The 21,472-nt window shown below is 43.4% G+C and overlaps 1 protein-coding gene across 12 annotated transcripts in view; it reads right to left on the bottom strand.

Moving 5' to 3' along the window:
* Nucleotides 1–21,472, bottom strand: part of MSRB3 (methionine sulfoxide reductase B3) — an 83,664-nt gene that overhangs the window by 53,764 nt on the left and 8,428 nt on the right. For 7 of the 12 annotated variants that reach the window (XM_085220592.1, XM_085220641.1, XM_085220636.1 and 4 more), the window contains 2 exons: nucleotides 12,352–12,478; nucleotides 8,271–8,375 (listed from right to left, as the gene is read on the bottom strand). In XM_085220592.1, the coding sequence (XP_085076718.1) occupies nucleotides 8,271–8,375; nucleotides 12,352–12,478 (232 nt within the window). Of the gene's footprint in view, nucleotides 1–8,270; nucleotides 8,376–12,351; nucleotides 12,479–21,472 lie in introns of those variants that run through there. The other 5 variants (XM_085220650.1, XM_085220658.1, XM_085220654.1 and 2 more) reach the window with 3 other exon arrangements.

The raw sequence follows: 21,472 nt of genomic DNA, 5'->3' as shown, positions 1-21,472 counted from the left end.
ATAAATATATATATATAACTACAGCTGAAATGTTCTTTACAAGACATCTATATCGGAGATTTATGGTAATGGGCATATGATGTTCAGCCACAGCGTCCAACAATTTCATACCCCTTTAAGGTAGTTTAAAATAATGATAGACCTTTAGAATTCCAATCCAGTTGATTTAATATTCAGTAGCATCTTAGTCCTTTTTTCTTTACAAAGGTAGCAGTTGTATTTTTCCCAGTTGAAGCACTAATAGGAGCCCTGAGCGGCAGGTCATTATGCAGCATGATGTATCAGGTTCAACAATAAAGTTCCTTTAAAAATTAGGGTTGCTATTGGAATTACCCATCTCTGAGAATCTCGTATTATGCTTAATTCACACAAAAAGGAGTACATAGGGATTACTGTAAAAAACATTTCTATGGAACAAAAATGCACGTCACATCAAGGAAGAAAAATAACAATAAAGCTGTTTTTGAATGAAAACTCCCAAAGTAATAAGAGAAATTGCCAAATATTAAAATAACTTGAATAATCACTTGCAAAAACGAGCTGACAAAGCATGGCAGGAAAAAAGCGCTCTAATGACAGTAATTAAAATATGATACAATTAGAAATAAACAGTCCCGACAAAAATATTTTTTGCTAGTAATGTATATACGCTCATAAAAAGACCAATTGTGTTCCCAAAGTAGAGGGAACAGAGCTACCCATCTGTATGTCATTTAGTACAGGAGAGGCAATGGCAGGTTTAAATTACATGGTATTGGATTGCAATTTCCTAACATTGGATGCTTTTCTGCTTTTTTACCTTGAGTCATTACTAAGGAGTGTTCATAAAAAGTAGCTTAAAGCACAGATGCTTGCAAATCATTTAAGAAAAGATGTTTCTTTCTTCCTCCCCCTCTTCTTTTTTCATTTTTTCTAATGTGTGGGGGTGGGTGAGTAGGGGAGAGAGAAAAAGAATAATGTAGTTGGTCACTACTGACTAACCCTAGGAAGTATTTTCAGGAAGAAAAAAGTAAAATTGAAAACATCTGATTGAAGTAAATAGTGCAAACATAAAAAGCTTTACTAGTGAAAGAAAGGTATTGAAAAGCGACTTTATTTCATAAATTAGAAATTACTTTTGATCTAAACATTCTTAAAAACAGATTGTTTTCCACTCTGAGCCCTCTCATTAGCTGTGCTGCAGAGCCCACGTTTTAATGGCAGGCTTTGAAAGGGCGCTGCTGTACGCCTTTGTTAGCTCCAATCTTATTTAGGAGAGGGATAAAGATTTCATTCCAGGTCTCTTTGTTTGTCTTTCAAGAACCACTAAAGCAGTATTCACACAAATTTTGCAGGAATGTGCCCTGTGCCATAGCTTACAAATTATTTGGTTTTGGTGCACTTAAAGGTCACCTTCCAAATTAGCAAAATTTTCCTACATCCTGGCTTTTCAACCTTAAATGTAAATATTGTTTCCTAACTGTAAGTGAGGTTTGTTCTTTACAATGTTTGGTTGCTTATTTAAAGATGTCAGACTTTGGAGGGTTATATTCTCACAACGTGCTGGGCTCTAGGACTAGTGAGTCCTTCAAAGTAGAGCGAGCAGGGAAAGGAAGCACACGCATTACATAAATAACTATTGTTGTGTTGCACTACGCTGCTCAGAAGGAAACTGAGAGCTGCTCTTTCGTCTGATATTGCAGTATCAAAAATTGGTCTAGAGAGCAGCAAAGAATCCTACAGACCAACACCTCACTTTTAAAAATATCTCCCAATTGTTTCTTCCAGAACGTCCATTTGCTCTTCAGTTGTTTCAAACAAGCAAACTAAGGATATCTTCGCTGTGCAAAAAGTCATGGAAAATACTGAACGTTTTGCAGAATAGCCAGCATGCCCTCTTTGCACTCCTTGAATAATTTCTATCTCAGAAACAAGTGTTCTTCAACTAGCAGGCTAACTGTTACTCACTAGGAAATTTCTGTATGCCACTTGATCCATTACATAGATCAGAAGTAGGGAGCGTGTTACAAAAGATTTTTCCCCACCACTTTTAAAAACTAACCTCCTGTTTTACAATACAGACGAGTATTTCTATCTGTGGGGGAATCTTGCTAATCTGCGCTGGGGTAAATTACAACCTGACCCAACAAAGGACTTTCCAGGTTTCCAGTTTAATAGAGCACACGGCAGCAAAAAGCTGTGGTTGCTCTACAAATCACACAGGCAGTCTCTCAGTCCAGCCCTCAGCTCTAAGGAACAGCCCTATTCAGGTAGCTGCACTCACTAGCTAACTACTAGCAGCGACAACAAAAGGCTCAAGGAATTGACTGCACTATTCCCAGGTTGCTGCAGAGCCAGGGAGGTGATGAAGGCTCAACCATGACCGGAGAGTGGGAGGATGCATTATCTGAATCACGCCCCATCTACAAGCTTCAGGAAGATGGCAGGATGAAATTCTAGGAGCTGAGTCCTTCAGCTGGGAAGGAACTACCATGCAAGAGGACAAAAATGCTCAGCCTGCAGTACACGACCAGCCTGCCAATCCAAGGGAAACCAACAAGCAATGGTTGTTAAAGAAGACAAAGGTGCCCTGGCCGCCCTCCTCACCCTGGTTCCCTGCATGAGATACCACCTGCAAGCTATGGGAAGGGATCCTAATCAGCAACAAAACTGCAAAACCTTTCTGGGCAACTCAGGCACAAAGTAAGGCCCCACTGTTCCTTCACAAATGGTGCAGCTCCCAGCAGGAGAGATACAATGCCATCAGTTGTACACACAGCATGGCAACTGTGTGATAACTCTGACAGTATGGCTAGACTAAATACACAGTGAACATAACCAAGGTTGGGTTCATTCTGTCTTTGGACTCTGAATGGGATCTGACATTATCTAGAGCTGATGCTCCTTCACCCAGCTGGTCCAGACAGGGCTCCAAGAGTGGACTGAATGCCATTCATGATCTGCTTGTGCATTACTCTGGCCGCACAATTCACCCTTTTCTTTGGCAGACATCTACAACGCTTGCACAGGTTCCATTGCAGGGTCTGAGACCAAGCGCAAGCTTTCCAGTCAGCGCAGCATGGTGCCTTCATTCTCCTTGCTGCTCGTCAGGAGAGCAGTGCACACCACCATTCCATACCCAGTGCTGACAACGACTCTTCAGGCCACTTGCCTTCTGTCTTTTCCAGCAGTTCCATCAGTGCTAGAAGTTGCTGGAATCTTGGAACAGGATGGAAACCTCGAAAGAAAGGCCGGGCCCACAAATCTTAATGTGTAAATATAAAAAAATAAAGCACAAGAGGGTGAAACAAACAAAACCAGAAACACTTCTGGACCCTTTGCATCATCCCTGTAGTTAGGAATGGCTTTTCTCAAAAGAAATGCAAAGTGTGCTGCAATTTATTGTTCACCCTCAGACCATGCACATTTTAGAGTTCAGCCCTGGTGTCTGGAGGCCTTCTGTAAAAAAATGACTTGAACAGAAAGTATTTTCTGGGTGTTGACCTGATAATGATGACATTAAGCATCTCACCTCACATATAAATTCCTATTTCAATTGATCTTTTCAAGCTTGTGGTTCATAACACAGGTGAACAAGTGCCATTTCCTTCAATATAACCAATCACAAGGAAACTAGCAACAAGATACGTCCAGACAGACTGACATGAGTTTGCAGACCATTACTCCTCACCACTCAGCCCTTCGCTTGCTCCACCATGCCGGAGGTGTCAAGCAGTGTCTGGCGTGCCCTGAAATACCTGGCACTGCGCCTGATGCCTTTCCTCCTTTACATCCTCTTTTGAACTGTTCTAATGATTTTCTCTTACATCCTGTTGCTTCCCATCACTGCAAAATTAACTCAGCATTTGAGCTTCGTGGAAGACACAGCATACGTTTTCCTCCTTCTGCGTATGCTTATATTCCACTAGCACTAATGGACATTACAGTCATGCATTGAACGCAAACTGTTAAGACTTCCTGAATTAAATACTGCAAGATCAAACATTCCAGCAGAGCACGGACATATAATAAATTGGGTTTCCAGTCTTCAGTACTATTTCTTTTAACAAACCCAAGCATTCTGAGGGGCCTTCCTGCACATTTTGCTATATCTATACCAGCACAGCCCCAGTCATGCAATGGACCTGTGTGGGCAGACCCCCGAGGACGTGCACAGCTCCAGTAACTGCAGAAGGGTCTGTGAAGATCTCAGAGGACCTAGCTCTAAGTGTCTCCTGCTTCCCAAAGCCCCTTCACAGGTGGGTCCTACCTCACTCATCCACAGTGAATTATCTCACACTGAAGCTAAAAGGGACCCTGCAAGATTAGAAAATATTTGTGTACGTGTTTTTAAATTAATCTCCTTGCATATGTTATCACCAACAATCAGGTTTATTAAACTTTGACTCTCTTGGTTTTATTCTTTTAAATTTTGTTTGTACAGTTTATGCCACCCCATGCACCTTTGGTCTGCATCAGGAAAAAAAAAAAAGGTGTGTGGGGGGTGGAACTGTTGATCTAATTAACAAAAATTAAAACAACTCTTCAAAATGCAAATCAATGCAAACAGTTCTGTTAGCTTGTAAATTTAGAAGAAAAAAGTTCTACAAAGCACAGTATTTGATACATCTTTATATAATCCCATCACAAGCCATTTTAAATCACCTCAGCTACGACTGCCCAGGAGAGATTCTACAAAAGAACTCTGAAAACTGGGAGGTCAAGTTTAAGTAAAACCCAAACTTTGACATTAGGGAGACCCTGTAAACGTTTTACACATTGAAAAACAGATTTGTGGTTCTTCTCTGAGGGATAGCTCCTTTGCTTTCTTTCTGTAGACAGCTAACTCCCATCTGCTGCTGAAATACCATTTGCAGTTTCATGCAAGCATTAGGAGTAATGGAGTGAAGTCCATTTCCACTATATTGTGCGTTGAAAATCCAAAAGCCAGGTACTGGGATAACAGCCTCAACACGGGCTCAAGAACAACACCAAAAAATATGTCTCAAAAAAACTGTCTTATTTAGTAGTCAGGATGGTTACACAGCTACAAAGGAAGGGCAAGCCAGATCTCTGCAACTTCACAAGCTTCCCATGCAATCATATAACAGAGCTGCCACATTTATTTTTTTCACCTGGCCATCAGCATGTCTCCTGTTTTATACACACTTATATACTGAGTCATCAGCAAAGATCTTCTGTGTAAGAACACCAGCTTCCTGAGCACTAAAACTCAAATAAACCCACTGTGGTAGCAACAGGGACAGATCTAAGGGGCAGGAGCTGCCTTACTGCTTGCCCTGAGCTGTGAGTGCTGTGGTTACGTGGCCAAGGCCAAGGTTACGTGGGTGATGCACCAGCCAAGGAGACTTTGTTCCCTGCAAAACGAATCTGAAGCTGCCTGCCCTCTCTGCGAATGTAAAAAACATTCTGCAGGGGCTGGAAGTGTTTTGCATATTGGGAAAGGGGGAAAGAAAAGCAGCTCCATTCGTCTACTCTACTTCCTTATCTCATATTAATGAAATCAATGTCACTACCAGCCACAACCTCGCTCCCACAACCTTTTGAGGTTGAGCACTCTGAGAGCAGCCTGCACCACAGGTGGGGGTGAGCATGGCTGCCTCACCAGGACAGTGGAAATGGCAGCACACAGCCCCTCAGAGAGGCTGGTGAGCAGAAGCACTTCATGCAACAAGGAGCAAAAGTCCTTGCATTATCACTGCCACTTCTGTCAGGCCACAACAGCCAAGGACAGGCACAGGGCAGCCAGCCTGCCTGCCTTGCTCTTGGGTGCAAAGCAAGCAAGGCAAGATTGAGATCCACAGGTACAGCAGTGGGGAGGGAGCATTTATTATGATCGATTTCTCTTCCTCTCTCCTCTAATAGACAAAGAGACTTTTGTTTTGCTGATATGATCCCAGCACCTTTCATGGGCACTGCATTTGTTTAAATTAAAAGCAAGAAAGGCAGAGGCTCTTCAAGGGAGACTAGAGCATTCTGTATCTGGTCAGTAGATTTCTGTCAGGATCAATAAAAAGGTGCACAACATATGGAAAGGCATTTTATTAACAGCAGAATTAAGCTGAATTTAATAAAAGTGCTTTATGCTACCTTTTGCATTTAAAATATTTCAGTGAGCCATCAAAATAAGTTTATTCACACGGCTTTAATAAAGGTCTAACCCTGCAGCGGAAACAATTAAAAAGTCAGCATTTGCCAGCGGTTACCGCAGTGCTGTGTAGCTTATTGTAGCATTCAGACTGTAGCTAAATCCTCCTGCTGCTTCCTCCACAATAGTGATGTGTGGCCTGCGAAATGAGCACTGCGTTTCAAGAACTGAGGTGCCTCGAGTGCCTGGGCTGGGGGTGGAGGAAGGAGCTGGGGGAGGTCTCCCCTCCGATTCCAAACAACCCAGAGCTAAACCTGAGCCCTCAGCACGGAGCCTGACTGCCCCGGCCTGCTGCCCCACAGCTCCCAGCCCAGCAGGAGGGCATGGCCAGTGGGAAGGTGCCGTGCTCCTGTGCTGCAGCTCTCACTTGGCTACGGCCACCATGGAAATCAACATGGTAGCTCCCTCCCCTCTCAACACGCATCAGGACTAAAAGGTTGGCAGTTGCCAGTTTCTCTCCCTTGCAGACCTCCCGGGTCGCAATTTCTCTCCACTCCTCATTTTCTCTCAAGACAGTGACCTCCAGTGAGCAAGCTGTGGTTATTTAACCCAGCAGCTGGACCTTGGTGCTTCCTGTGCCTCCAGACCCACTCAGCGTGCCATCCAATTCCAGCATGTGCATCCCCTGCATGAGGGACCTGCTGGATCATCTCCTCCATCGCTTGCAAACACATTCTTACTGACTCGAGGGCTAACATCCTACCCTTCTTCCTGAACTGCACCTTTTCTTGCCTGCCCTCCCTCAGCTGTGCAACAGATAACATCTCCTTCCCCTCTGCGTGCTGTCATCTCTCCTTCCCATCACATTCCTGTCTTCTTATGTACTCCTCAGAGAAAGGCCAAGGCTGGGAGTGCTTTTAATTGAAAGGGAAAGAGTGAAGGCAACCCGTAAAGGTGTCCTCAGACCTCCAGTCACACCCAGATGGCCTCATAACTAAAAGAGCAGCTTTGTACTAGAACTTTTAAAGCACAGAAACACAGTCAGCATCAAAACTTCACCTTTTACATCCATCTTTTGCTGCAGAAATGCAGTAAGCCCAAGCTGCTCTGGGCACAACAGTGGAAGGCAGGGAATTTATGAGCTCTCAAAATTAAAACATTCTTGTGAGAAAGGTAAAAATGGCTTGTGGTGAGTCCCTTATAGGAGTAGGAAGGGAAGCAAATGCCTTAAAAAGGTCCTTCAGGGACTGTGTTGAGGAATTGGCTCTGTGCGCAGTACTGGGGGCACAAGGATCTCCTCATCCCATGGCTCTCAGCAGCTGACAGAGCCCTGAGCAGCCTCTGCCCACAGCCTTCTGCTACAGAGAGAACAAGGAGAGGGGTGAAAAAGGTATACAGCCTGGGTACAAAATAAGGTGCATTAACAAAGGGTTTCTGGTCTTCTGTATCATCGCAAGTTTTGCAAGCATCAGGCATCATAAGGGTATCACTCCCAGTGAGATATCTACAAATAAATGTCATGTTAAACTGTATTAAATAAGACATTACGTTAAACTGTATTAAATAAGTCATTCTAGACTGAATACTGTTGTATTAAACATTCATAAACACAGGATAACATTTTAAGCAAAAACAACATTAAATATACTTCCATTAAGACAGTTATACAGACTGATTTTTTAAACCATTCTCAAGCCATTCAAAAAAAAACCAACTTTATGCTCTATTATGACAATGCAGCATTCTGTTATCATCACTATCACCAAGAAGCAAAACAGACATACAAACACATGTATATTAATGACACACGAACAGCTTCGCATGCTGCTTGCTGCTGTGCTCACACAATGCCTGCTCAAGTGTCAAATGGATGGTTCTCCTAATCACTGGGAGGCAGTGGACTAAATAATTGGTAAGACTGTAATGAAGTGAAAAACAAAACTAAACTTTTTTTTTTTTTTCCAAATTGATATATTTGCTTTTTTTTTTTTTAACTTAATTTAGTTTCATAGAACTAAGTTTTAACTTTTGCCCCCCAGTCAGTTCTGAGGAACAAGAACATCCAGCTGAGACCTTGTATGACACATGTAAGCCCAGAGCAAATTTTTACATTCATGTTATAAACCCCAGAAAATAGGGATTTATAATGAAAACACTGACAGGCATTTAACCATAGCCTTACTAGCGGCATTGTTATACAGCAACTCAGTCTCACTTTTATTCTCTTTCAGGACACGTGAAGAGCCACCTGTAATCATACATCTTTGGTGATATGCATTACGGAAAGCTAAGGGGAAGTTAAAACAGGAATTATAGAAGTTACACCTCTGAGCATACAAACATACGGTATGCAACATTTTCAGATCTACCCAGTGAACACCAAGGCTAAAAGCAGCCAACATACTTGGAATGCATGAGACCAAGGTCTTTTCTAGGCCTTCAGTGTTGAGGGCAGATGTGGCAAACGCTGCGTGCACAGACAGTGTCACTGACACGAGCAGTTGGAGAGTTCACAGGGACAAACGCACAGGAATAACTCCTGTATGTAACTGTTTGCAAGATCTGCTCCTCAGAGTAATCCTTTCTGTTCAAAGTTCAGTTTGGAGACCCAGTAACTTTCTGTTCACTAGCTATTCATTTCAATTTTATGGCAAGACAGTTTTACCGAAACTGAGATGAATAAACATTTAATAAAACAAGTGAGAAACAAGCTATAGATGTTTGTTAAATAAAGACTTACACCATATGCCCAGCACCATCTTCATACAGATGTATTGTATCGTAATCTAAGCCTACACGAGCATGGTTTCCTACTGGTAGTTATTTTAGTAATTAAACACTTCACAACACTTCAGTGTTATCTAGAACTTTATTATTTCACACGTGTCCTGGAAAGAAATACCAACTCTACTCCTGTCATTTCTTCATCATTACTTTTGCTTATTTTTACAATTTTCTTTCATCTACAGAGGAGGAAAAGCCAAATTGTCTCATGCAACAAATGTGATGTAAGCAGCATAACATTCAAGGTGTTAAAGGAATTTTTTTAAGAAATGAGAACCCATACTAATTAAAAGACACAGCAAAGCAAAGTAAGATAACTTTTTACTTTGTATCTCGGTGGTCTGCTACAGAAAACATGTACATGGAATCTGCATAATCATTATTTCTATTGGTTACTTGTTGTATGCACTACAGCAGCTTAAATAGCTTTTGGATTAAAAGTTTGTGGTTTTTTGTGTGTGCGTGTTTTCAAAAAAAAAAAAAAAAACTGAAAAAAGAGGGGATTTAATTTCTGTGAACTAAATCCTGGCAGGTGCTGAGTGCATCCCACATTTCTTTGGAAATTTAGAGCATTCGATCTCAATAGGGCAGACTCAAGAAACAGCATCTCTAAATCACGCAAAAATACAATGGAGCTGTACTTTGCTGGAAATCAAATCCTGAAGCGATATGGTTGAGTCTGGGTATGAGCACAGATTTATGTGATTTTCCCAATGGCCATGCGTTTACTAAAATACTTTAAAATATTCCTAAGGTCTTGGGGTGTACTTTATGTACGAATGACCACTAAACGGGAAGCTTTTCATATAGCTCGGGGTGTGGAACAGCATATGCTTGGTGCCATCTACTGGGGCTGCTGGGCTAGGGCCTGGCGCTGCAACGCTGTAAGCAGCGCACTGAGGGCGGGCAGCACGATGGATTTGCACACATCGAAACACCTAGTCCTAGCTTCAAAAAAGAAGTATTTTAAAAAGACCATTTAGAAAAGTGCGCTCACACCACGGGTGCTAATATACAAGTGGAGAAAGGGAACGTATGAAGACTTCTCAGGCGCTAGGATTAGTTTGGTTTACCAGTCATCCAGCATAACTTGCACATGTTTGCAAAACAGCGTCTCAGAGAAAAGACGTCCACGCTGTTCTAAGGTACTTCTGAGCATCATGCCATTCGTTTAGCTTGCTTCTGATCTACCCCTGTGACTTTGTATTAAGGACAAAGTACACACAATGTGACATCATTCTGCTCCATGAAGGACGGACAGAGCACAGAAATGAAAACATACTTTCACATTGAAGACCTTGTCCTGTAAATGTTTAACTGTCTGGAATTCAGAACAGTGCTGAGAAGCCCAGCTCAAACCTAAGACAGTACTGGCCTCAGGCAGAGCCTTTTGGCTTGGTAGCAGAGCTCTAGGCTGAAGCCTGTGCCAGCACTTTGTTCCCTTGCACTGAGTGGACAGGGGTTGCAAAAGACAAACTGTCTCCTTCCTATGAAATCTGCCATTCGGCTGGTAGCAGGACAAGCTCCGCACCATTTGAGACTTGCAGGATCCTTGGCCTGAAGTGATACCGTTGCTGAGCTGCAATTCACAAAGAAAGGGCTGGTGGGAAAAGCACCAATACAGTGTAATGGTAGAAAAAAGTCATGAGAACTTGGGGCGTTTTCTGTATATTCAAAAATGAAGTCACAGTGGATTGTGGCATTTAAACAGATGTTGCCTCCAGATCTCATTCCCATGTTTAATTTGATACATGCTACACCATTTACTTGTAACCCCCTCAGTTCACCACACACAAAAAAACAAACCAAAGGCAAAGCAAGTCTACATTAATTTATAAGCATCTGGGGAATTTAGATTACTCTTAAAGTATGTGAGATATGTGATTGTATATTATTCCACTGTTAGCAGATGAATTTTGGTTTAAAATATATACGTAAGTAGTCAGTGGGTGGAACTCGATCTATTGATGCTTGCACAGTTACAGAGCAAATGGACAGGAATAGATAGCAGCGCTAAGGATTGGACAGAACTGCCAGCACAATGCTTCACCAAGAGGTATGTAGTAGAACCTAGCTTCCTGCAGACGGTGTTCCCAGCTCACCAATGTGACATCCCCTTTGCAGAGCAGGGACAAAATAACCAGCACAGCGACTGTCCCTGTGTTAGGGCAGGCCCCGGCCATGTGAGCACACATCAAAAGGTGCATCAAGAGGGCTAAGGAAATTTGCTTATCCTGTATTTTTAGGATTTAAAATCTGGCTCGGCAGCAAATAGAACAGGAAACAAAGGTCAGACTGACACATTCTGGGCTATTCTCTCTCTTCCTCAATATGTGTTTGTAGCTCCTATCTAGGTTAATGGGAGTTTTGTGCACATGTGAGGGAAAACAGAACACAAATGCTGCGAAAATTGGACTCAGATTTAGTTCAAATAGAATGTAATCAGCTTTAGAGAGTCCATCAGCTTGAAAACTGATGTCTTATCACTGAAAAAATCTTTAGAACATCACCTCCATATGCTTGTTAAGTACGGCTCTAGAAAAAAATCCTTATAACATTCTGTACCCTTATGAAACAGTTGTGTCATACAGACACCCACGCTGGTTCTTATTTGATGTTTCAAACACTGATCAGCCAGGATCGTATCTTTCTTTTATCTAAGTGTCAAGAAAATTCCTAGTAACAGTCAAAATTAACTCTGCAGCTTGTATTTTCTCTCCCATAAGCATGTACACTGGCATTATTAGGCAGACATTACAAATACTGTTGTTTCAGTGAAATACAAAGTACTGTTAGGTTTGAGGTACAAATCATACAGGATGGGCCTTGTGGCAGCCCTTGCAGACCTAGCAGCAGGCCTTGGACATTGCTTGAGAAGTGTAGTTGCACTGAACATGAGGTTGCATATTTCCATTTAGTTATTTATTTACTTGCAGAAGTTTCAAGCCACTAAATATACCATCAGAGGGGAAAAAAGAATTACACTTTAAATTCTGAACACTTTTTATACATAATTTTCAGTGTAACATATTTAAATTACATTGACACTTTTAAAAGGGAAACATTCAATGCAACCACAGCGCACTTCTAAAGATTTTGGAAAGGCTGTTATCGGATGCAGCTGCAATTCAATGCCGAATTCCAGTAAGTATCTTTTGAAAAAAATTACAGACAGCATTGAACACAACTGATCTTCAGTTTAATTCCACTGCTTTTCCAACAATGAGGAGAATAAAAAAAATTCAATTCAGAATTTGTTGGGCAAGGAAGCTGGACAGCACTGCCAAGCAGAGTAAAATCTAGGCTATGGAAACCCTCAGCCAAGCCAGTGACTTTAAAAGAAAAGCAAACAAACTTCTGGTTCCAAGGCAAATTTAAACAAAGCAGAGCAACCCATAGCACAGCATTTCCTGTAGCAGAGACACCCATTGCTAACGGGCCTTCATTACGCATGACACGACAAGCAGCACCCATTCAACCTGAGGGAAGCCCACAGGCTCGCAGGGCCACTGGCTGGCTCTTTGTCACCAAATGCAGCAGGTTGAATGCAGACATCACTGTGATATCCTCACCAACAAAACCAGAGGCAAAGAACAGGGGCAAGAGCTGAGTAGGGAAGAAAAAAAAAAGAAAAAAAAAGAAAAAAAAAAGATGAGAACAAATTAAAACATCAAAAATGTTAAGAAACATTCACAGAAAAAAACAATGCTTACAAGTTATTCAAGACCATCACATTCTAAATGCACCTTTCTTGGTAGATTTCTTCTGCTCCCCCCATTAAGGTTTCAGTACGTAATACACAGCCTTCTGCGGAGCAGCTTTCTGTGCCACACATGAGGGAGGGGATATCTTTATTGGAGGCCTTTAAAGCAGATGCTTAAGATCCCAAACACTGAGCAATGTGGGGCAGCAACCTGCGCGATCGCAAGTGGGGAGGCCCTGAGGGGCAGCGCTGGTGGCCCAAGCTAGATGGCAGGACTCCTGCTTTCAACATCCTATAACGTGGGACAGAGCCAATGGGCAGGATTTTCCTTTTTGTTTTGTTAAAAAAACCAAGCTCCACATTTCTGAATGGTGAGCGCAAGAAATCAGTCATCACTAAAAATTGTTCTTTTGATGACTCGTCTGAGGAACGTGACATCTCACTGCAATAAACTTGCCAGATATCTCAAACCCACGACTTCTTGTTTTAAAGGCAGGAAATAATTTGCATTGTAAACCGTCCGTGAGATATATTTAAACAATCCCCTGGCCAGTTTAAATATAGAAAACAGAGAGAGACAGCACTCGCAAGGTTTTCTTTGGGACAGATTTAACACCAATTGCTTCATTTCCCCGCGATGGGAAGGAGGACACGCAGCTGCCTGGCAGCGCGGCCGCAGCAGGGAACGTGAGACAGGACGCAGCAGCATGGCACTCAGTGATGCTGGAGGAGCAGGCCCAGGCCAAGTGGTGAAGCACAAGCATGGCTCCTTGTGAGGGCCTCCCCTCCATGTGGGCCCCAGCGCCCGGCTCGTGCTGGGCATGGTTTCACGGCGGGCATTTCCTGAGGGAGGGGGAAGGCGATCGCAGCCTCTTCCGACCCCCAAGCAAGCAAACGCGTAGCGCACGCTGATGTATGTTACCGCATCGCTCTGGAGTATATCTGAGGGAAAACTGCTTGTATTAACATGCCTGAACTCTGACTTCTCCAAACTAAACTCGCTGCAAAACCAAAACATTTTTGTGTTACTAAATGGAGGCAAAGAGGAGGGGGAAGGTAAGTACCGCACAATGAACAGCCTGAGAGAGCCATTAAACATAAATAAACATGTCATTTTCACGAGTGACTGCAGGACCGGTTTAAAAAAAATAAAAAATAAAAAATAAAAAAGGAAAAAAAAATCCTCCAGAGCAGACTACCGACTAATAAAAGATCAAAGGTCTGTCCGTAACGAACACTACAAATAAAAACGTGACTTTTTTTTTTTTTTCCCAGCGACCTTCGCTGCCAGGAATAAAGTGCGCAGTGAAAGCGTAATTACCCGACCGGGCTGCAGCCTCGCCGCGCTCCCGCAGCCGGCCATAAAACCTTCCCACCCTGCCCGGCAGCGCAGGCCTGCCAGCCGCGGCCATCTGGCTTGTGTCAGTGCCGGCGAGGCCGGCGGGAAGCGCGGCGCTGAAGTCACCGCGCAGGTCAGCCGGGGAACAAAGGCGCATTTTGCCCTTCAAAAGCTGGGGTGCCCCAGCAGCGGGGCCCTCAGCCCGCCGGCGGGGTGATTTATGGCTGCGCAGATCCCGCTGCTACCGAGACTGACCGGCCCCATCTAGCGGTCGGCACCGAGAGAAAGCCTTGAGAAGGGAGGCATGGCCAGCAGACCACCATTCGCCCGACACCAAGCCGGGCCAGCGGGGCTCTTCGTCTCCACAGGGCCGTGCCTAAGCCCGGGCCAAGGAGATGTGCTGGCCATTGGGCATCACCGCGAAGCCTCCTGGGCTGTGGAGGCGAAGGTGGGTGGTGAGGAACAGCCCCAGGGTGCCAAAAGTCACGCCCTGCCCTGCCTGTGTGTGGGCACGTGCTGAGCAAAGTCCTGACTACAAGCACAGCAAGGACATCTGGTCCCCAAGGCTGACGTTCACATCGCATCACAGCCCTGCACTCACTGCTGGGCTACAGACCACCAGCTGCTTCAGCAGGGACTGCGTGTCAGCAGAGCTCACCACGCAGCCTCCTGACAGCACAGAAACCTTCTGTCCCTGTTGATTCAATCTGGGAGCATTCTCACCTGTGTTGGAGGCTAGAATGCCAAAAGGTAGCCAGACTTACTCCTCTCCCACCAGCTTCTCACAGGGAAGCCTTGCACCTATCTGTGAAACATCTCCCCGTGCAGCTGGGTGTGGGCATCTGGGTGAACACAAATGCACCATCATGGCTCTGCGGTTCATCTGTGCCGCTGCGTGCTCCATCACGCTTATCAAAACTGCTTCTTTGTGGCACTGCATTTACCTCTCCAGAACAAAACTGTTCTCCTCCACCCTTTTGTGAGAAGTAAATGGAATTGTAACTCTCTCAAGCGTAAGCAGTTGAGAGGAAATTATATGAATTTGCCAAGGATTAGAAAATAGATCTTGACCTCTTGAAAATGTCAAATATCTCAGCGTTCACCAAAATGTTGTTATTTAGTCTCGACTATTTGTAAAGACTTGGAGGATATAAGTCCTGAAAGCCCAATAAAATATAACCGAGCATTCACGAAAGTATTTTATTGCAGTTAACATATTTTATTCTTTTATCACTGACGTTTTGATGGCTATTTTTACTTACTCTGTACATTGCAGCAGTGCCTAGTAGTTTCAAGTAGGACTGGGACCTCCCAGTGCTATGTTCTGCATACACAGAACAAAAATCTCTGCTGCAGGGTGCTTATAGTCCAATATTAAAAACTGCTCGTAAAGAATTAGGAAAAAGAAGAATAAAAGCAAAACCATTACTATTGATAAATTTGGTGTGAAGGTGCTTAACAGCCCTGCCTGTTGATTCTCTGGGTACCAAGATCAGTTTGATAGAGAACAGCAGTGATGTAGTCTTGCCAGCTAAGACCTTTTCTCTGCTCTTTCAGCAAATTTGGCTATATGCTTCAACAGGTTTAGGAACTGGGTTTGCATTTCAGCTGTATTAGACAGAAACCAACAGAGCTCGACAAACACAGGAATGAAGCACCACCCTGAAGTATTGTTGCTGGTGTTTAACCTCAGGTGCTACACCCACTTGGATCTCTGCAGGGCCCAACAAGAGCCCTACACCACTACCGAAGGCACCAACCCAGCCCTAGGGAGCCAGCAGTGCTGGCACAGCATTCTGCCTTGTCAACATGTCCCTGGGGACACGGGGACTGCATGGCCTCAGCCATCATGCATTTGAGCCAAAGGAATGCTGCAGTATTGCAGTATTGTGCTCCTACCAAGCAAGCTCATTATCTACATACCCCACTACGTTTTCCTGGTGGGATAAATGCTCTGTGAAGAGCCCAGTGCAATACACACAATCCAGGAAAGGGGAGGCTGCTTTCTTTGAAGTCACTTTTGGTCACTGGTGGGGGATTCCCTTTGCTTTTGTGGTTTTTTTTTTCTGGGGGAAAAGTATTAAGATCCCTGCAGTTCTGTCCCAGCTCTGAATGGAGGCTGCCCCCCAAAAACTAGGACACCACTGGCTCTTTCACAGGTGTCCCCAGGTGTCCTCCATAGTGTGACCAAGCTTCCTGGAGCCCCTTCCCTGCACTTCCTCCTTTAATGAAGTACAGAAGGGGACAGCAGGGAGTGCATGTCTGCCTGGCTCTTGTGATGTGGGCACAACGCTCAGTGATACCTTGTGAAACTTGTAAATAGCAATCAAACCAGTCTAGTGGTAGCTGTATCATTAGGTGGAACTGCAACCCAGGAAAGCCTTTGTTTTAGGATGCTGACATCCTAATGTTGACAGATGGTGAAATACTGCCAGGTTTCAAGAACTTCTATACCTCAAATTGCAAACGTTGGAAGAAACTGCAAATTAGGCCTCTCTCCCCCCCAAAAACAAACAAACAAACAAACAAAAAAGCACATAACCATAACTGTTAAAAAAATGTAGGGAGTTGTAATTTGTCAGCCTCTGCCTGCAAACAGAGAAATTTCTCTGTGAGAGGAGCAAGTTGAGAGAGAAAATTTTGGTATGATCGTATCTCGCTTTTAAGAGCTGCAAGAGAAACATCAAGGGTTTCGTAACACTGTTGTTTTACCTTTTTCCATATTTAGTGTTTCTCCTGAAAACTCAGAATTCCTAAAATTACATGAGAATCCCAGCTCTCACAAGAAACATGTGAAGCTGTAGCCCTTTCATAGTAAATTAAAAATTAGCAGTAAAGCAACTGGGCACCAATTCTTCTGGGAACAATCTTTTTTTCTTGCACCAATAACGAGACTTCAATAGTGTGAGACTTCGACTTGTTTCCCAATTTCCACCCCCTCCCCTCCAGCCCCAAGTCTCTGGCCCCACTCTGAGGACAGGAAACAATTACAGATCCCTACATGCTTGCCAGAGAGCCAGGCTCCTATGTCAGGAATTTGAGAGCCACTGGACAAAGCAGAGGAGCAAAAACACTGCCATACTGGAGAAACCCAAACAACTAGGAGTCAGAAGCAAAGACCTGTAAGTTTTCTACAATCAAGTGTTACAGTAACAATTTAATTTTAATTAGTATTTGTTTTGCTAAATTTCTCCAGTCAAACAGTTGCTTTAGAAAGGTTTTGTTTGTTGTCCTTTTTGTTTGGCTTTTGACATATATCAAACTATAAGCAAATGTTTCATGGATAAAATGTAATGGCATATTTAACATATACATTTATTCCAGTCTTAGCATTTGGACCTTTTTTTCTAATTTGGTTTTGGTTACCAAAAGTCTGCCAGGAGTGCACAATCACCAGGCACTGCAAGAATAAGAAGTGCAGCCCTGAGAGAACCACATGAGCAAACGTCTCAGCATATCATGGATTTCTTCATCTAAGCAGCTGTGTAGCCCATTTTCCTTTAACACACTCATTGCAAAAGCTGAAAGCCTGTGGTCTCACCTGCTCCTTCCATTGCCCTTGATGGTTTTTAGGGTCTTTACGGCTGGTGCCAAGGCTGGGAGGCAAAGGCAATGCTTAACAGCTTGTAGGGAGATGTTTAATGGGAGCTGATCCAAAATCCAGCACAGCACTGTCAACTAGGGCAGGAGACCAGTGCACAGGAAAACTTGTTAGGAGCGGGATGAGGACTGCCAGTCATTTACTGGAGAAAGGGGAAGGGAAGAGATGCTGTTTCCCCTGCAGATCCCAGAAGGTCTCTGATCTTTCACCAAGCTTCTCAGCTTTGAAGGGATGATGCTAGCCTTCCCCCATACCGAAAGCACTATCTTTCCACAGGTACACTTCCAACCTGGGCTAAGATACCTTCCTGTCCTGATCGAAACTTTAAAGTCAGTTGAAAAAATATTTGAAAATTCATCCTCGAAGAGAGATTTTAGGATTTGCATTTTCATATACTTCTACAACAACTGATATTGCAAACTGAGAGTGTCCCCACAAGTTCCTGCTTAGCTATTCATACATGTTGCAAAAGCTCATTGATTAGTGTAAAATATTTCAGTCATTAGCAGCTAACAACATGCAGCAAAACACTGTAAAGATCATTACAAATATGACCTTCTCAGAGGCTAACTAAAGAGGCATATAACATTTTAGAAGAAACTAATTGTGTTAGCTTTCCAGGAATGCAAAAGAAGTGTAGCATTTAATTTGTGTGCTTGTACATTTTATTTTTTCCTCCTTCTCATAAAATACAAGCTTCTCAATTAAAGCCACACAAGTCAGAAGCATTCAGCCTGAATTCCCACATCACTTTTAACACTCTCAATTAAAGCATGTTCTCCATAGCTGTTTGCGCTGGAATGTGCAAACTAAATGCCAATCCAGTCTACTTTTAGGAAGTTTACATTGCGCCCTGATAAAAGAGGTCATTACTGCCATATCCCATAATATCTGAGTGGAAAACCAGGAAATGTCAAGCTCTAAACTTGAAGTTACTACTACTACTACTAGAAAGGAACCTAAGTGATGAAGTTCAAAACCTTTTTCCTTTCTTCAGTTTTAAACATTCTCTCACCTTGGATTTTGTTTTATATCCTGAAATACTGAGTGTGTTTACAACTTAAATTAAACCTAAGTTATACACCTTTCTCCAAAACAGAACCTATGATCTTAACACAAAAGCAATTTTCACATCAGTTTGGACAACACGTGCGTTGGGATACTGCCAAACCCACCTACAGATGCTACCTTCCAGCTTCAGAGACCCTTACTAACACAAAAGGTCTTTAGCAGAAGAAGCAGAGAAGTTGATGACAGCGAGGAACGTGTAGCATCCCCTAAGGCAAGGCATGGCAGCTGTCTTTGCACCACAGAGGGGTTCCCTGCTGGTCTCACACAGCTCCCAGCATTGTGCCCACTGGCCAACTCACCCTCACATGAAAAGGGAAGATATGGCCCAACCTAGCAATGCTATTGATGTATCATTTACAAATGCCAGCAATATTGCCAACATTCATTATTTTAACAGTGACAGTTAAGAGATGAGACTCCCACAACCAGTTTTAGATCCCAGTACAGATTAAAATCATCATCTTTTCAACCAGGTAATCCAGATTCTCAAACCCCTGTGTGCATTTCAGTGTAAACTCACTGATTTCAACACCTGAAAAGGTCTGAAAACTTGCCAAGTAAGGAGGCACTACTTTGTGTGTCTCTGAGTTTGCATTCATATTAGAACAGTTATCCAGAAAAGTGATTTGTAAGAGGAAAACATCTGAGCATAGAATAAAGAGCTATATTTAATTTTCATTTAATTCCTGAATGGAACTAACATTCCTTCTAGTATCAGCTGCCAAAGATGGGAAGCTCCCAGCCCCTTACAGGAATGTGCCTTGTTGGCTGAACCAGGACACATCGTAGCTCCCAACTCTGTCTTGTGAAAAACCAAGAGGTCTGGCAGTAATGTGCTGGTGTGCCAGGGTAACTGAAGCCCACAGGTGTGTCCAGGGACCAGAACAAGAAGGCAGGAGACAAAGGGGATAATCGGAAGCAAAGGCTTTTTTGAATGTTGCACACTTGCAGAAAAACAAGATGGGGAAAGCACATTGAATCAGAGGAAGAGAGGGAACCCCAAAAAATAGGAGGGCAGAGGACCGGTTCCGATAAAGGCAGAGCTGAGAGCTCCTGAGCCCCACATGCGTTCCCACAGCTTCCATTGCCAGACTGCCTCCAACAGCTCCAGCTACCAATACTTCCCAAAGGAGAGCCTACATAGGTTGGTTGGGATTTTCTCCCCTCCTTTTCTCTTCCTCCCAGATCCGATGCACTAAAATAGCATTGCTCTGCTCTGCTGCACTTTTGGTTTCTCTGCTTTGGTTGCCTGCCAGCACTCAGCACATTCCTTGTATGGCAGCAAGTTATAACCATGGCAGTCACAAACTATTCATAAATGGGTCTTTTCTGAGAATAATAATCATCATCTTTTCAACATCTTGAAAAATATCTAATCTTTTCCATTCCAGGCAGTCCTTTCCAGTGCACTGGTAAAGGATTAATTGCTTCTGGTGCTTACAGGATGAGATACAAGTGTTCTGGAAATAACCTTTTAATTTAACAGTTCCTACCAGCTAAGCCCGAAAGCTTTTTGCTTTGCTCACCAGAGAAATATTCATTGTCAGTACTAAAAGAAAAAAGGCTGTAACCCCCTCCCAAGTTGTGGGCTATTGCCATGCACGGAGCTTCTCCCGAGAGGCAGCCAGCACTGGGGACACGGTGCCTACTTTTACTGCCAGCCAGTTTTGGGGGGGCACACTCTCCCCCTCCATCAGCACTTGCCGCGTCAAGTTTACCAGCACAGCAGAACTAACAGGCTTTCTCATCTCTCTATTTTTAATTCAGGACAAATCCCATGCATCATTTACCATGAGGTGAATCAACTTTCTTTTCTTAGCAGCGAACAGAAGCCCTTCACTTGGATTTTCTATTCTACTTTCCTGAAACAACTTTGTATCATTCTTCGAGGAATAATAATAACTTTAAAAAGATACATTCAAGATTAAACAGATTATTTTGAATTGGAGTCATTTGAAACAGTGTTATGAAGTGCTCCTTAGCTCAGGGCTCCTTGCTCAGCAAGGAGAGGAGAGGAGAGGAGAGGAGAGGAGAGGAGAGGAGAGGAGAGGAGAGGAGAGGAGAGGAGAGGAGAGGAGAGGAGAGGAGAGGAGAGGAGAGGAGAGGAGAGGAGAGGAGAGGAGAGGAGAGGAGAGGAGAGGAGAGGAGAGGAGAGGAGAGGAGAGGAGGAAGAATTTAGAAAGCTTTGTAAAAAGGTGTCCTGCTCTCTGGGTGAGGTGGCGTGACTGCACATCACACCGATTCAGATCGGTTGTTTTTTTTTTTGCCATCCCAGCTCCAGGATCAGCGTTTCTGAGTGAAAGCCACCAGAGCTGCCAGTCTCTCCCAGCAGTCTCCCTTACATGGAAATTTTCTACAGAGCCGTGTCTGAAACCGATACCGCTGCTCACCACCGAGAGGAGCCGTCGCCCTGCCTAAGTTTGCACAGTGCCAGGAACTCATCCTTCAAGTGACAGCTTCGGCACGGAGAAGTCTATGCAGATGTCGACAGAATAGAAGCCTTTAAAAATGTGCCTTTGATCACAGGAATCATGTCATGGTATTTAGAACAGCCTTATGAATACACAAGAAGACCTCGGCCTTTTATCAAAAAAATAGGTTATAAAAATTAGCATGAAGAAATTTGAATGCCACACAAACAGGAAAGAATTGATCACAAACTGTAATAGTAACGTTAACCATGCTAAAAGCAAGGAACCTTTAAGCAGTTAAAAAATAAAATTAAAAACACATCCAATCCATACCACTAAATAAAATAGGAATTCTCCAGTCTCCCTCTGTCACAGAGGTCCTTCTAGTTATAGGGAGCTCTAAAGCTCTGAGAAGACACAACAACAGGGCAAAAGGAGTATTCATTTTACACTGTTAATGCTTTTTAAACATGCG

This window comes from Meleagris gallopavo, chromosome 1 (assembly GCF_905368555.1).
Source record: "Meleagris gallopavo chromosome 1, MGAL_WU_HG_1.1, whole genome shotgun sequence".
Classification (NCBI taxonomy): domain Eukaryota; kingdom Metazoa; phylum Chordata; class Aves; order Galliformes; family Phasianidae; genus Meleagris; species Meleagris gallopavo.
The sequence above is the reverse complement of the archived record's forward strand: the minus strand, read 5'-3'. Positions and strand labels throughout refer to the sequence as shown.